Source organism: Gossypium hirsutum, chromosome D08, assembly GCF_007990345.1.
Source record: "Gossypium hirsutum isolate 1008001.06 chromosome D08, Gossypium_hirsutum_v2.1, whole genome shotgun sequence".
NCBI lineage: Eukaryota > Viridiplantae > Streptophyta > Magnoliopsida > Malvales > Malvaceae > Gossypium > Gossypium hirsutum.
This window is the reverse complement of record NC_053444.1, coordinates 66,094,975-66,111,845: the sequence shown is the minus strand read 5'-3', so window position 1 is coordinate 66,111,845 and position 16,871 is coordinate 66,094,975. Positions and strand designations below refer to the sequence as shown.

The 16,871-nt window shown below is 34.0% G+C and overlaps 2 protein-coding genes across 2 annotated transcripts; one reads left to right on the top strand and one right to left on the bottom strand.

Moving 5' to 3' along the window:
• Positions 1-7,959: 7,959 nt before the first annotated feature.
• Positions 7,960-9,249, top strand: LOC107938679 (aspartic proteinase CDR1). Its single transcript, XM_041100083.1, has one exon. The coding sequence runs from the start codon at positions 7,960-7,962 to the stop codon at positions 9,247-9,249; it is 1,290 nt and encodes a 429-aa protein (XP_040956017.1).
• Positions 9,250-11,574: 2,325 nt separating this feature from the next.
• On the bottom strand, positions 11,575-16,781 carry LOC121219977 (AUGMIN subunit 7). Its single transcript, XM_041098898.1, has 9 exons — positions 16,505-16,781; positions 16,341-16,426; positions 16,165-16,226; positions 15,291-15,382; positions 14,990-15,115; positions 14,321-14,411; positions 14,074-14,181; positions 13,305-13,403; positions 11,575-12,198 (listed from the first exon to the last, which is right to left on the bottom strand). Exons 1-9 carry the CDS (start codon positions 16,636-16,638, stop codon positions 11,992-11,994), a joined length of 1,005 nt encoding a protein of 334 aa, XP_040954832.1. The 5' UTR covers positions 16,639-16,781; the 3' UTR covers positions 11,575-11,991.
• Between the last annotated feature and the right edge of the window lie 90 nt (positions 16,782-16,871).

Sequence of the window (16,871 nt, the reverse complement as noted above, 5' to 3'; positions counted from 1 at the left end):
CATTCTCCATTACTCTAGCTTGTCGGCGTGTTTTATACGGATGACGTGGTTCCAGTCTTGAAGTCTTGCAACTGCGAATTGTACGTTTTAACCTCAGCGAACGAGTATGGGATATGCAATGAATGAACTGATGCATGAATGAATGCATGAATGTCAAATGAATGTCAGTTATGAATGAAATGCAAGAAATTGGTGTTGATTTCAAGATAGCCCCATATTTAGGCATTTCATTTATCAACATAGTCTATTACACAAAGTTCTCATTTTTACACAAATTTCCTAGCCACATTGCCTTGTTTCTTCACTTGCTCTAAAAACTCTGATATGCTCGATCTTTGGCTCAGAGGGAATTGGCAACTGAGAACTTCGGCTTCATCTGATAATTGAACAACTTGCATAGCCGCTTTACGAATTTCATTGATCAAGAAGTCAAGTTGCATTTCTTTTTCTTTGAGGGTTCCTTCATACGCGTGAATGTCCCTATCGTACTGCTCACTCTTTTCTTCTAGAGCCTTCAAGAGGTTATCTAATTGTTGTTGATGAGATTGCAGCATATTTTCTAGATCTCGTGTTTTCCTTTTTAATTCTTGATGTTTAGACTGACTATTCGCCAATTTTGCAGCCACTATTTCATACTCAGCGTTCTCCCTTCTTAACTCTATCACAGCGCGCGCAGCCTTTTCCTCCTCTTTCTTTGCTTTTCCCTTCCAAAACTCCATTCCTCCCTTGATATTGCCAATTTCTTCCTTCCATTCTGCTGTCGACTTGCCCAACCCGCTATTTTTTATAGTGTTTCTTAATTTCTTGTTTTCCAAATGAAGGTCCCTTAAGTCGTTTCTCACAATCTCGGCTTCTCTTTGTACCTTTTTAGTCTTGGACCTTTCAACCTAAACTTCAATCTTCAGTTGATAGTTTTCTTCTTGAAGGGCACTAAGGTCCTGAGACATCTTGGCCTTTTCTCGTTCGAATTCTTGTCTTGCCATTTCTAGCTCAGACGGCGTTTCCTCCGAGAAAGGATTCTGGATGGTGTAGTTTGTTGATGAGATTTGCTGACTATTTACCCGTTGCTTCCTCCATATGTCGTAATCTTGGGTAAGGGTATCAGCATACAAAGCTAATTCCATGAAATGAATTTCCTTCCAATACTTTGCAGTGTCTCAGACTCTCTTCATATATCCTTCACCCGCGAAAGTGAACTCGAACTGTGCTAATCCTCCAGTTGCGGGGAGGAATTGTCGCGAAGAAAACTGCCTTTGGACTAATAGCGGGGCATATCCAACTCCTCCCATAACCCGAGTAAAGGTACCCAATCTTGGCTTCCACATTTGTATAGCAGAACTAAAGGACGGATCCAGGGTGCTCTCTATGTTATATTCTCGGCGCGAAGATTCTGAAAAACTGATACCCAATGTTGCTCGGTGACTTCCTTCGGCCATTCTTTCTTGAGGTAAGCTTCTAGCAGGGAGAATGTTTTAGAAAACATATGGAACGGAGTGCGCTCTACCTTCCAGAAGTGACTCAAAATCCAAACATTGAGCAACTGCACGCATCCAATAAATCGTCCCTCCCCTTTTCTTCGACAACTACTCAGGGACCTGAAGGTCTCGACTAGGATGGTCGGGACAGGATTGATTCCTTGTTTTAACCTTTCGAAGAAATCAACTACTACAACTTCGAGATGTCCGAGAACTTTTGGGAAAATGACCAAACCGTAAATGGCCAAAGCGAATAGATTTACCCTTTTCAGCATGTTGGGATGGTTTAGAGCCAAATCTCGTAGGGAAGACCATGGAATGCAAATGGTTTCATTCTTCTTCTTTATCTGTTTTTCGGCCCATGCATCAGTCATGTCTGTCAGTCTCACTAACTTTTTCTTGAAGGTCATCGGCTTAGGCTCCTTCACATATATTTTGCCGAATTGTACATTGTCGACGCGGAGTAAAGCAGCATACTCTTCTATGGTTGGAGTCATGTCTTCTTGATTGAAGGTGAAACACTGATAAGCTGGGTCCCAGAACCGAACCATGGCTTGAATCAACTGTTCGTCTACACGGATGGTGATCAGGTGAGCTATATCCCCATACCTCTCAGTGAAAATGTCTCTAGTGTCTGAATCCCACTAATTCCAAATTCGAACCAAATCCTCAAGGTTATTTTGGCGAACATTTACAGTTATATGTTCGGGCAAATTGGCAATACACCCTTCCACTAGACTATCCCCCTTTTCTTTCTTAATTTTTAAAGACCAGTCCCGAACCACGGCACTCTTCTCGGTTATTTGTGTAATTGACTCCTCCATCAGAAACCCATTTTTTGGCAACCAACTTTTAATCAACACCTTCCTAATATGATGCCTATGATGCATGATGAAAATAAAAGTAAAAACAAACAAACTTGGTTAGTAAACACAACAAATATAATTTGAAAAACAAATTAAACTACCCAATCCAATTATTTTGCATAAACAGTGTAAATGAAAGGCAAAAGGCATTTTCCCCGTGTACTTATTTTGGTGACTATAAGCGGACAGAGGTTCGGCATGGCTCTAGTTAGGTGGCTCGTATGGTTCACTATATGCGGTTTTGGTTCTAGATAGGTACTCGAATTGCCCGCACTATCATCTACTGAGATTAACACGGAGCCTCGGTCATAGCCCATCACAGGCTTACGAGATCAATTCGAGGGAATACATTTACTTATGCCTATGCGGAGGGACAAGTTAACTCACGAAAGCATAAGTCATATGTAACCCGAAAGTATTCACTAGCCTGTACGGAGGAACGAGTTAACTCACGAAGGCGTAGCGTTTACTTTCTCTTAACAGGGACGGAGCTCGGGTATAGAGCTCATGTTATGCAACAAAAAATGCACGTGCACGGTGTGTGGGGAGAAACTTGTAAACCTTTACGTTTTATTTAAAGAAACTAAACCAAAATTAAAACCATAAAAATTAAAAACTGAAAAACAACCAAATAAGCAAGTTAGAAGAAATATTTACAGCACGATATAAATGCATGAATTTTGAAAACGAGATTTTTCGGATCATGACCAAATATTTACTTTGAACAAGGAAATTTGAAAATTTTGACAAAATGTGTTTAATTCCAGACACGACTCTCAACAATTGGTCCCCAATGGAGTCGCCAGCTGTAGCGACATAAAAATTGGTTCCGGGGTCGCTAATTGTGGCGATCTAGGGAAAAAGTTTGGAAACTGAAGTTTGGTTTTAAAATAAAGAGGGAGTCGCCACCGATCCTTTTTACTAGGTGTGACCGGACACCTGTTAGACTTCCCTTTTTTTTTAACAAAAGGAGGGCTGAATTTAGGTCTACGTTAAAAGCCAGAGGAAAATTAGGGTTCGGGAGTCGGTTACGCGCAAGGAAGGTATTAGCACCCTCGCGACGCCCAAAAATTGGTATCTCATAAACACATGTTGTCTTAATTTTCAAAAATGCGAACTCAATGCAAAGTTTAGTTATGATCCAAAAAAAAACGAGAAATTTTAGTTTATTCCGGTTTTTTAGAAGGATATACCGTTTTAACACGAGTCAATTGACGTTCACCCAACATAGCGATGAACTCGATGACTTAATGTTAAATCGATATATTGCCTTGACTATTGAAATTAATTAGAAAACCGGAACGTAATTTTCAGGAGAATGCAAGACATAATTGATACGAAATGAAAATAAGTAAATGAAATGGCTTGATACATTTGAAACAAATAACAAACATGACAATAATATTAGAAAATAATAACCGCGCATGCAAGATCAAATGCAATGTTAGCATTGAATACGAAAACATAAAGAGAACACAATGAATATACATATAAAGATAATTAAGAGTATGTACGTAAAATATATATATTTATATATAAATAGTAATAGTGTTAGAAATATACTATATATAGTGTTTGAAGTATATGCATAAGATAGTAAAAATATATAACTAGTAATGTTAAAATATGTACATAATATATACATATATATGTATAAAATGAATATTGAAAATGTATGTACATAACATATATGAAAAATATAAACATGATATAATATGTAAAAATATAATATAGTATTCGTATGAAATATAAATGCAATATTAAAAAGTACGCACACGTAATACATAAAAAATACATATATAATACGACACTAGAATATTTACATAACATATATATATTGGAAATAATGATGTTGAAGAAAACTATTACAATATTGCATGAATATATACTTATATATATATATATTAAAGATATACATGCAAAATAGAACACATACTAACATTGATAAGAACATATACAAGAGCTAGTATAAAACGTATAACTAATAATACTAACGATATATACATGTAACAAAGTATTCACTATATTAACAAGGATGATAATAATAATGGTAATAATATTAAAATACAAAAAAAATAAAGTAATTAAAAATCATACTATATAATAAAGTAATAAAAGATAATACTGTATATACATGTACGTAATATATGTATATTAGAAATAATAATAGGAGTTAATAATAATATAAATATCATATACATAAAAATAATAATAATAACAATAGATAACGTAATAATAAAAAATGAATGACAAAATTAATTATTAAAATGTCAAAATGATAGAAAGGATTGAATCGAAAACAAAATAGAAAGCTCGGGATAGATTTTAAAATATAAAACAAAAGAGGAGGACTTATTTGAACATGCACAGAACCATGGGGGATCAAAAGCACAATATCTCAAATCATTAAAACGCTGCGCAGCGTGGGGGACCAGAACGAAATCAGGGCAAAATAGCGGGGCCGAATTTAAAATATAAAAAAACTTGATTATAAAACGTTGAAAAAGCGGAGGGGCCAACTGCGCAAATAGCCCCTCCCTTAAAAAACACGCGGATCCCTTGGTCGGACGGGTCAGGTCGACCCGACCCGCGTCCAAAACGGCGTCGTTTTTAGTCTAAACAGAGGGGGTCCAAAACGGTGCGTTTTGGACCCCTATATAAGTCAAAAATTTTCTAAAAAATTCATTTTGTACCGTAAAGAGAAAAAAAAGGGAGAGAAGGGGAGAGGGGAGAAGAGGGAGCTCCGGCCACGGGCCGGTCACCGGTCCGGTCATCGGAGGCTCGCCGGCGCCGGCGCCGGCCACCGCACGCGGTGGACGGAAAAGGTAAAAAATTTATTTTTTTTATTTTTTCATTTCTATTATTTTATTATATTTTTTTATATATATATGTGTATGAAATCGACCAAAAAACGAATTTAAAATATAAGAAAAAAGTCACCTTAGGTCGGTTCTGATTTTAGCTTCTGATTTGGTGTTAGAGCCCCTGATTGTATATGTATATTTCGAATGGTTCTTGTATTCAATCTAATATTGAAAGAAAATCTCCGTTTTCATCACCAAAAAATCCCCCTTTTACAAATGTTTATTTAGGCTTTATAGCCGAATGTTTCAAAGAAGAGTACAAAAAATATTGTTTCTTCCATTCGCTACTGTTCTGTTGCTGCTGTTGTTTTGTTTCCTTTTTGCAGGTATAGAGTCTGTTGTCATGCGTATGGGGTGTGGGCGTGGCGTACGAGGACTGTGGAGGTATGGGGCTGTTGTAGTGGGGGTATGGGGCGTGGCAGACGTCGGTGGTGACAGAGGCAAGTGGGCGCCGAATGCTAAGGGGCTAGAGTTTGGGATTAGGTATTTTTGTTTCTGATTTTGTGTAATGGTCTGTTAATTTAGTGGGCTGGTAGTTTAGGTTATTGGGCTTCGGGTATATGGGTTCAGGGATATTGGGTTCTGGTTGTTATTGGGTTTTGGGGGTGGCCCAAAATTGGCCTGTACAATAGTGTCGTTTCTTTTTGTTATATAGCTATCAAATACTTTTTTTTATTTTAAATTGCCACATTAATAAATTTAAAAAAAGAATTTAACAGCTTTGAATTTTTAAATCTTAAAAATATAAAATCTAAAATCTTGAAAATAAAATTATGGTGACTAAGTTTCAATTACCTAAAGAGTACAAATACTTGAACCATATTTTAACCTTTTGTTTTAATTAATAAATTTTGCAAAGAAAAAAATTCACTTAAAACGGTTTTCTTTTTCAAATTTCTCAAAAAAGTATAATTATAAGACCTGAATTAGTGCTGAGTAAGAAAATTCGAAAATTGTTCCGAACTGAAGTGTTTGGACGACGATTTATGAAATGAAAGTTTAAAATCATGATTACCGAAATCAAATTAATTTTAAATGTATAATTATTTTTAATTTTTATGATATAAAAATAAATATATTATATTTAAAATAGTAAAAAATAATTTAAAATTTCTTGAAAAATTATATACATTTAAAAATATTTATTAATTTTTTTTATTTTTTAATAATATACTAAATTCATAAAATAAAGCTCATTTTGACAAAATAAATCAAAAATACAAAATCAAAAATCAAATCGAGCCAAACTAAATTATAATGGACGATTTAAAAAATGTAAAATACCCGATTGAACTAAAATAATATCACCCCATAAAAATCACATGACAAGCAATCGTCGAGATAACTAAATTCGTAATTAGTAATGCATAAATATAATTACAATTAGAATTAATCTATATAATACATAAACGGAATTACAATTACAATCATTACATTTGTATAGCTATAATCATAATTTAATTATTATAATGCACAAATAAAAAGATAATAATTAAAATATATTTGAATCTAAATCAAAATAAATTTAAAAATGACCAATACGTTAAACCAGAATAAAATATGAAATAAAAATCTACAAATACTCATGATTAAGATCCTAAATCTTCCATTTTTGCCAAAGCTACTTCATCGTCGCGGACTTTTCAAATTCTTAAGTCTTAACATCATCAATATGCCCATAACTAATTGCACAGTAATTCAAAGGTATGAAAGGAAAAAAATATACAAATTCCACTTTCCCACGTCGCAATTTGAGACTTAAAACCCATTTATTTGATTTTTTTTTTGATAAAAACAAAAGAAAAATTAATCCAAATTATAAAGATCGTAGAAGTCGCTAGTTCTATTAAATTGTAAAACTGCTAAAAGTTTTATGGGAGTTTCAGTAAATACTCACACATCAATCTCCGTGTTAGATACTATCTTAGTTAAATGGTTTGTAGCTAGATTTCTCTCCCTTGGAATATGTCTTATATGTCACTGCTCATATGTTGTAAGGCTTGAATGATCCTCTTAATCAAAACGGAATTCAAAACAGCTAAATCCCCTTCTTGAATTGCTTTAACCACGTCTAAACTATTAAATTGGATTAGTTTCTTATTACACTCCGCCTCTATACAAGAATTATCCCATCCAAGATACCTCAAAGTTCAATATCAAATATTAAACAAGCTCCCAGACGATGATTATACCCAAGGATCCAAACCCCTCTCTAATCAAGTAGAACCCTCAGCAAAAACAACCCCTGCATCGGACTTAATGGAGCCATCAAAGTTTAAGGCAAACCAATTATCTGACAAGAGATTATCTAGAATAGAAAAATGCTGCCTATTTGGTTCCTTCTCGTGAATCAAAAGGTGGTGCTTAGCCCAACTAATAGAAACTTTTATGATCTTAAAAAAGTTCCAAAAAATTTTGATTTTATTAAAATATAAAAAATTAACAAATAAATAATGTCATTAAATAGATTTACAATATAATTTGAAGTCAACTGAATTAATATTCCGTGCCCAATTAAAGAAAATTATCTCGTAAAGATTCATGGAGATAGGAAATGAATGTTAAATGTATATTTATATATCCATATTACAAAGGAAAATTAATTGATTGTATCTTTTGATATTATTTCACCATCAACTATTCCTTAATTACAAAGGAAAATCAATCTTAATTTATTTTGTATTACCCTTTCAACACTATAAAATAAGTCAACAGATCAAGTTAATCATTGTCACCCCCAAACCAACATCAACAATGGCAGCAGCGATTGTTTTTGCTATCATTTCTCTCTCAACCCGTTGCCTTACTGATGCTCAAAATGTTGGCTTCAGTGTCGAATTAATCCACCGTGACTCCATTAAATCTCCCTTTTACAATCCTTTCGAAACTACCTTCGATCGTGTCACCAATGCCTTTCGTCGTTCCTTCAGTCGTGTTCATCGTTTCTATCCGAATTCCATCACAACAACGGAAGCAAATCCCGATATTATCGTCAACACGGGTGAGTATTTGATGAACATATCACTTGGTACCCCAAGTTTCAGTGTTGTTGCACTTGCTGATACAGGAAGTGATCTTATTTGGACTCAATGCTCGCCTTGTTCACAGTGCTTCAAGCAAGACGCACCACTTTTCGACCCAACCAAATCATCCACTTACAGAAAGATGTCTTGTAGTTCAAATTCATGCGAGAACATTCAAGGGGGCACTTGTGCTAGTCCTACTGATACTTCTTGCATTTATTCAGTTACTTATGGTGATAATTCTTTCTCAAAAGGTGATATCGCTTATGATATACTCACCTTGGGTTCGACAACTGGTCAGGCAGTGGCTCTCCCTGACACAATCATTGGATGTGGAAACAACAATGCTGGTACATTCAGTGGTAAAGCCTCTGGTATCATTGGCCTTGGAGGTGGCGAAATTTCACTTATTAACCAATTGGGAAGTCCCATTAATGGCAAATTCTCATACTGCTTGTTACCAATGACCCAAATAGGAAAATCCAGCAAAATGAACTTTGGGTCTAATGCAATAGTTTCAGGAACTGGAACTGTTTCAACTCCATTAATTGAAAAATCCCCCACCACTTTTTACTTCCTTACACTTAAGGCCATTAGTGTTGGTACCCAAAGAATAGAGTTCAAAGGCTCCTCTTTCGGAACAGACGAAGGCAACATAGTTATTGATTCAGGCACTACATTGACTCTTCTCCCATCAGATTTTTACTCACAACTGGAATCAGCCATGGACAGCAAGTTTAATGGTATAAGGGCTCAAGGTCCCCAGGGTTTTAATTTATGCTACGTTGCTATACACGAATTTGAAGCACCTGAAGTTACAGTACATTTTGCTAATGCTGATGTGAAATTAAAGACCTTGAACACCTTCGTCAAGGTTGATGACTCAACTGCTTGCTTCGCTTTCAGTCCTGCGCAGAATATTGCGATTTATGGTAACTTGGCTCAAATGAATTTCTTGATTGGATATGATACTAAATCACAGACGGTCTCGTTTAAGCCCAGTGATTGCTCCAAGAATTAGTCTACCCATTGTTTATATAATATATACATAGTAGAAACTTGTTGATTAAATTGTCTCCAGTTCAAATTAATTACGAAATATTTATATCAACGGATAAAAAGTGGGCTTCACTCCTTCCAGAAAAATACCAATACATTAGAAGTTAATGTTGTTGTGAGAGGACATCCACACATACTTAATGCATATCTAGTTACGATCTCAGAGAGGCAACCATCCTCTCGATTTAACTATATGGCGGGTTGCGCTGCAAACATCTACCTACTCATCCCATATTCCCTAGCACTACTATCTCTACTTCATGTTTTTGCTTATGTGCCCAAAAATATATATATAATGAAAAATGTTTAACATAAACTACCAAAAAATCCTACAGGCTAAACCTTGGAGCAATCGGTAGGCATAAACGAGAGCATCTGCTTTTCTGTATCAATTACAATCATGAAATTCATCTGTGCCAAGTTCCCATAGATTGCAAAATCTTCAACAGGAGCGAAGCTGAAGCACCCAGTCGTGTGGGAAACCAGAACAAAGGTGTTCAATGGCAAGACATTGCTGATATTCATGTTGCAAATACATATCTGGTGGGAGTAGAGTCAATTTAGTGCCCGAATCGTTGACTAAGTTGTCATTATCAAGTCCGAAAGAAAAGCTGAACTTTATTCTTTTTGGTTTCGACGCCAATGGCTTCCAGGGTAACAACGTAGAAAGTGTCATTCGGAGATTAACCATTATTGTTCAACTCCTCCAGGTCCCGAAACTATAGCATCGGAACTAAAGACTGAATAGTGGCAAAAATATACCTATAACAATACGTTGTTATAAAAAGATAATCATTGTAAACCTAATATAAAATTCATAAGGAAAATTTTTTTATCAAATAAAGAAAGTGAGAATTATGTTACCAGAGAAAAAAGTGAGAATTAAATCAACAAAATTAAAAATTGTAGAACATGTGCATGCATTATTTCTTTCACATGATCATTTATAAAGTTCATAAATTTAACAAGTTCAATTAATTTACTATGAGTTATTAAATTTTAAGTAGTCAATTTATAAGTTTATGATATTCCAAGTTTATAGTAGAATATTTAATTAAAAAATTAATAGTTTATTAAATTGATATTTTTAATTCTAGTCACTAAATTTATTTTCATTTGATCAAATATGGTTAATAGATTTTTCATTTGAAATTTAAATATTTTATTAAAATAATATTAATTAAGATAAATTTTATTTAATAAATTATAATTTATAGGCTTGATTATGTAAAATAGCTATAAATTATAATTAATATCTCCATAGAGTTGAATTTATGTGAAAATTTGATTACCTTTTAAGAATTAGAAATGTCTTGCCTATTGACAAAAATAAAACATATAATTAATAAATATTTTCATTTCTCTATAACTTTATGTGTTTATTCATTTTCTTCAGTTACAAAATTATTTATAAATTCAAAAAATATTAAAACTTTTACATAAATTTAAAATTTTATATAGATAGATTCATTAATAAATTAATAAATTTTTATTTATTTTTATAAATTTAAAGGCAAAGTTGATAATTAAGTTAAATATTAAAATAAATCTTTAAAAATGAAATATAATAAAGGTATAAAACACACTATAATATATTTATTTATATTTTTTATTTTTATTTTTTATTACACCTTATAATACACTTGTCAAACCCTCGATTCACTTATCGAATCTAAAAAACTTCTTTGATAATGTATTAAATGATTTTCCATGTTCATATATTATTTTATATTTTAATTTAATTTGATTAAATAATCTCTTTAAATTTGATCTAATATTTTTTTTTAAAAAGTAAATGAAACATTCGAATAATCTAAATATCAAACCTGAATCGTCTCAACAAGAAATGATTCAAACCTAATAGCTCGAATTCAAAGGACCCATGGTAAACCAAAACTAGCATAGTTCGAAGTGAGTTAAACTCAAAACGATTAAAACCTAAAATAATCAAAACTCAAAGGACACATGGTAAACCATAATTATCATAGTTTGAAGTGAGTTAAACTTGATACAACTAAAACCTAAAATAATCAAAACTAATGTAACTTAAACTTATAATGACCCAAACCCAAATAACTCAAAGGTTAAATCCAAATGATTCAAACCTTAAATCACTCCTACTATAAACGAATCAAAAATAATAAAATCAAATAGATTTTGACCCAAATCCCAATACCTGCAATCGTTTCCTTTATGCTCGTACTATACCCTTTTGTAATTTTTTTTTAAAAAAAAAAACACTTTGAAAGCATGCATACAACATGAATATATGAATTGGCAAATCTACTTGCATAACCAGCCAACTATGCATTACTTTAAACTAATAAACAGTGAAATTACAGCATTCTAATCGTAGATGATATGTATCACCTTGCTTCAAACGATTGAGCCAAAAGAATCCAATATCACTCTTTAGGAATGTCAGATTCACACCTTTGCAAATGACATTGATGAATGCACACTTGCAACTTACAACTACATCTACATGAACCCAAAGTATCAATTCAAACTCCATCCTTTGATGATCACCATGCTTTTAGACCGAAACAAATTGCATCATATGAGCCAGCTCTCAACACCCAGGTCTTAATCCAAATCCGAATAGACGCTCATATATTGAATAAAAGACAATGGTGCATCTTCTAGGGAACATACACATGGTGAGATACTTGGTCAGTACTTTCTTACTGTCTAGCTACAATCATCAGAAATTTACTTGCTGGCCTTGCATGGCTTTCTCACGAGCAATTGAAGCTGAGAGAATCCCAAGATCACAGTTTAAGGATGTCAATGCAGACTCACACTCGGAAATAATTCTTGTTACAGGAGAGGGTTCACCAGCAACCGTTTCTGATGATCCGACCGCAAGAGCAGCATGTGAGTCTCGCAGATTCCTCAAGTTGCCCAGGAACTGCCACAGAAGGGAAGGAATCTCAAGTTTATTTACAACCCCAGAAGATGTGAAGGATAGTTAAAATGTAAAACAGATATGAATATTATCAAATAATCCAGGACCAAAATCTGAAACTTATATTTAGTGATAGTGGGATATAACATGTGCCATCTTAGCTTATATTAGCATTATTTCCAACCTGATCTCCCTCTCCCTCTTTTTTTTAGGTGCATAATATTTTAGGTGAAGGATCTCAATTGGGACTTCCATAGGATTCAAACTTAAGCCTTACTAACGAAGTATTTGAACCTTACCAACTCAACCCCATTGGCATCTCCCCCTCCCTGTGTATGTCTGCATGCTCTCATTTATATATGTGCATTATATTAGGGTTTTCTCTCTTGCTATGATAAATTCACATGATGATTCTTAGATGACACAGAAATGCTTTTTTCCAGCCACTTTATGCATATTAAAGATCCTATGCAAATAAGGGTTAGGACATAGCAAGCTAATTATCAAAGAAAGTAAAGTAGCAAGTATATAATCCAAAGTTGCACAAGCCATCTAACTTAGAATTGGCTGATCTAAGCTGCCTATTGTTATCAATTACTCATCCAACTTCATTCAAAATGGTTAATTTCCCCAAAAGCTATCAATCTCACATTTCTAGCATTTCAATTGAAACTTTCTAAATCTAGATCAGATTGCTAACTACTGACAGCAAGAAGTAACAGTGGTTTATTACAATTAATTGGCTCCTCTACCAATTCAGATTGATGTAAGAGGAAGTGAGAGCCTAGCTGGACCATGCTAGGTAAAAGTATTCCTGTCAGCATGTTAGTTCACGTATGTCTACCTCATTCTTGCATGTCTAGACACATATGGACAGACACGTATATGCATTCCCATTAAAGCAGATGATATCAGTGTTAGCAAAACTGTCTTCCAAAACAGTATAGGCAACATGGAAAGAGAAGAACAGGGAAATAGGGGCAGATGTTTGAACAAAAGACAAGCATTTGACTTGTTTATATAGCTAAGCTTATGAAAGAAGTTGAAAAAAAAATCATTTCCTACACATTACATGAGTTAGGACTATGATAGAATCAGCAGTGAGATACCTTTAAAAGCATCTTGTAAGCCTCCAACAAGCGATTGGCAGCAGGCCCAAACCCATGAAGTTGTGGTACCTCCATCATGTGTGTCCAGGGACGAATTTCCTATAATGAAAACATTCAAATTCTATATGATTCAAAAAATATGCACAGACATACATAAAAAGATATAAAAAATGTTCTACAGAGAAATTCTAGGGCAATAGATGATCATATGAAGTGAAGAACACATCAAATGGATGATATATAAGAATACATGCTAGAATAAGGATTTGAGCAGATCCAAAGTGTCATTTCTTTTGATACAAAGAAGGCCATAGCCTGGGAATAGGGGAAGGCGTAGCATATGCTGGGATTTGAACACAAAACCTATTGGATGCCACCTCTCAAAGGGTAGCTATATAAACCACTAAGCTAAGCTCTAGGATCAGATCCAAAGTGCTGTTGAAGTCGATCAAAATTCAACCATTTAGACATTGGAAATTATACCAAAAGGTGTTCCTTAAATAACCTTCTTTCTAAGAATTCGAGACATCAAAACAAAAAATTCTATTACCTAAAAATCGACAAAGTAACCTACAAACCCACCTAAATGGCGTTTGGCAACATCATCCCATGTTATGTCATTACACAATGTCAAGAGCATAAAGAAAAAGAGTACATTGAATTAAGACATACATGTAGCAAGATCTTTCAATTGACTGTTCTCAGAATAGGAGATAACTGAGAATAAATATATAAAAGCTTATCAACTAAAAGCGACAGCAAGCAGAACCTTGGTGTAAATCATATTGAATGATCTTGCAGTTTCAAGAAAAGATTCCAATTGTGCCCGCAGTTTCGATTCCACCTCCGTATACTCCTCATCAGGGTTGTAAGCATGCTAGAAAGAGGAAAAAATTTAAATTAAATAAAAGAAACAAAATAGGTAATTAGTAAAAGAAACATGAGGTTAAACAAACACAGACATTGAATTTGAAAAACATAGTAAACTATGAGCTATATAAGGAGCAAGTTTAAACCTTTGATGCCAAGTCATCAACTTTTTGCTGAAGATTTGAGAGAATCTTGGACTGTTCTGTAAGCTTTGACTCCAACTCAGAAACATCAGGTCTGCAAACAAACTTAATTAAAGGAGGCAGGAGGCCAGTAGCATTGTTGGACTAACAGGAAATTAGTTCTATAATCCAAAAGTCCATGACATATGACAATTTCATGTTTTGGTTCAAGTAGACCCTAGATACGTGTACTAAGAGAAGCCCCACTTTGCAGCACTAGTCCCAAGAAATGTTGACTACTATGAGTGTATGATGGCAATATGACATGGTCCTGTCAGGAAATGCTAAAAGAGAGAAAAAAAAAGAAAAAAAAAGCCACACCCGGGCTCAATCACACATTAGGGATTGAGAGCTGAGTATTTTATCATGGCAATAAATACCAGCTCTCTGGCAAAGCAGCTTGAAGATGATCCTCAGCAACAGACAGGGGAACATATTGACAATTACTGGACAATCACCTTCAGATGAGTCTAGGGCTTTTATGATCAAAGATCAGTTGAAAGAAAATCAAAGCTCAAAAGGAGGAAAGTGAAAGTTTACATTTATATTAAATAGTACTGCAAATAGAAGAGAAACAAGAAAAACATAATCAAGTAAACATGTAGACGCTAATAAGGTGAAAGCACTGCTTACAACGGATATATGGATTGAATCTGCACATCTGCAGGGAACAACTTGCATTCCTCGGAGAATATCAGGGCTTGTTTCTCAGCAATAGCATCTATTAGTTGTATGTCCTTTGCTACCTGCTCATCCACACTGCAAACAAATGTAAAGCAGAATTTGGGAGAAAAAATAATAATAATACTATGATACCAGACTAAACTTGAAAACAATGACTGAAACAAATAATGATATAAAACATAAGGAAATCAATTTCTCATTAGAGAATTAAAGTAATTCAAACCAAATTCGAACTCCTTATCATTCGTACCTCCATTCTGGATTATCTGCACATATGCTTGCCTCCACCAGATCAACAATAAGGCGAAGCATTTCAGTTCGATCTTCGTAGCTTCCTCGACCCTGGAAAGAACCATGTTATTGTTTGAGCCAAAACGTCGAAATACAAAGTTCCAGATGTGCTATACAAACAAGAACAAACGATAAATGACATAGGATGTATCCAATTACAGTCATAATCAACACTAATTCCATTTTTCCGTTGAGACATTCATTGAACAACTTAAGAGATCAGCCTCTATACTTCTCAGTACTTTCTCAAAAACGTCAATGTCTCGTAACACTGCAAGGAAATTTTTTGTTAAATAGTTAGAGGGCAAAAGGTGCAAGTGTGTATTGTTGGTTTAATTCATCTCCAAACCAACCACATCCAACCAACCTCACATTCATTTAGGACATAAGGTGTCATCAAAAACCCATATTAGAGGGGGCCAAAAACTACAGATTTAAAATGTCAGCTGCCCAAAACATAACATTTTAACATCATTAGGAACTTGATCCCTTGGTGTCTCTCTTCAGAGAACAAGATGCAAAATGCCACATTAATACTAGGGCTGAATCCAGCACTAATGTCACAACTACTTATATATCATAGCTTCAATTAATCATGTAAAGTTTACAGAAGCCAAAGATCAAAGTAGGCATTCAGATAAAAAAAAAAGTAAATAATATTTTTTAATAACTAAAATCTAAAATTCCAAATTGTGGATAACAAAAGGCCTGATTTGTTCTACTTTCATATAAAAGCATTACTTTGCATTCTTTTTGGGCAACTTTCAGAGAAGGAAAGCAAAGTATCAAACAGAGCCTCTAAAAATAGTAACTTAGAATCAAAGTTAGCTTACTTGGATAACTTCAGTATCGATTGTAGTAGTAATCCCCAAAAATTTCGCAATCTCAGCCAAATCTGCAAATTTAACATTTTTCCCAAAAACAAACAAACAAAAAATAAAACAAACACAACCCAAATCCCAAAAAGAACTGATAAAGAAAGGTAAATTCAAGAGAGAATGAACTTTACATTGGATTCTAGAAGTTTCTTCATCACGATCCATAGCATCCCCTTGCAGATTTTGTTGTGAAAACGGTGACTTATCCCCTAACAACCTGAATTCAACCCAAATTAAAATACGAAGCAAAAAAAATTCACAATTTCAAAAAAATAAGTTCTGGAATTGAAATTACCGGAAAAAGAGCCATTCAAGAAGAGCGTATCGTTCCATGCCGGCAAAGAGAAGAGACTGAGCTGGAGCATTGGCTCGAGGGTAATTTAACATCGATAGTTTTCTTTGAATTTCCTCCATTTGTTTTGCTGCCATTTCTTTTCTTTTTTCTCTCTGCTTGTTAAGCTCAGTCCAGGATTCAAACTTGGAAGATCGATCTACTATAGGAATTGGAATACGAAAATTTGACAGGGGAGATTCAAATTGGGACCTGTTTGGTAACTTTTTTAAATATAAATATTTATATTTATATCCCAACAAAAACCATGGAATAAATATTTATAAAAATGTTTTTTAATTAAAATAAATTATATTATTTCATTTTAATA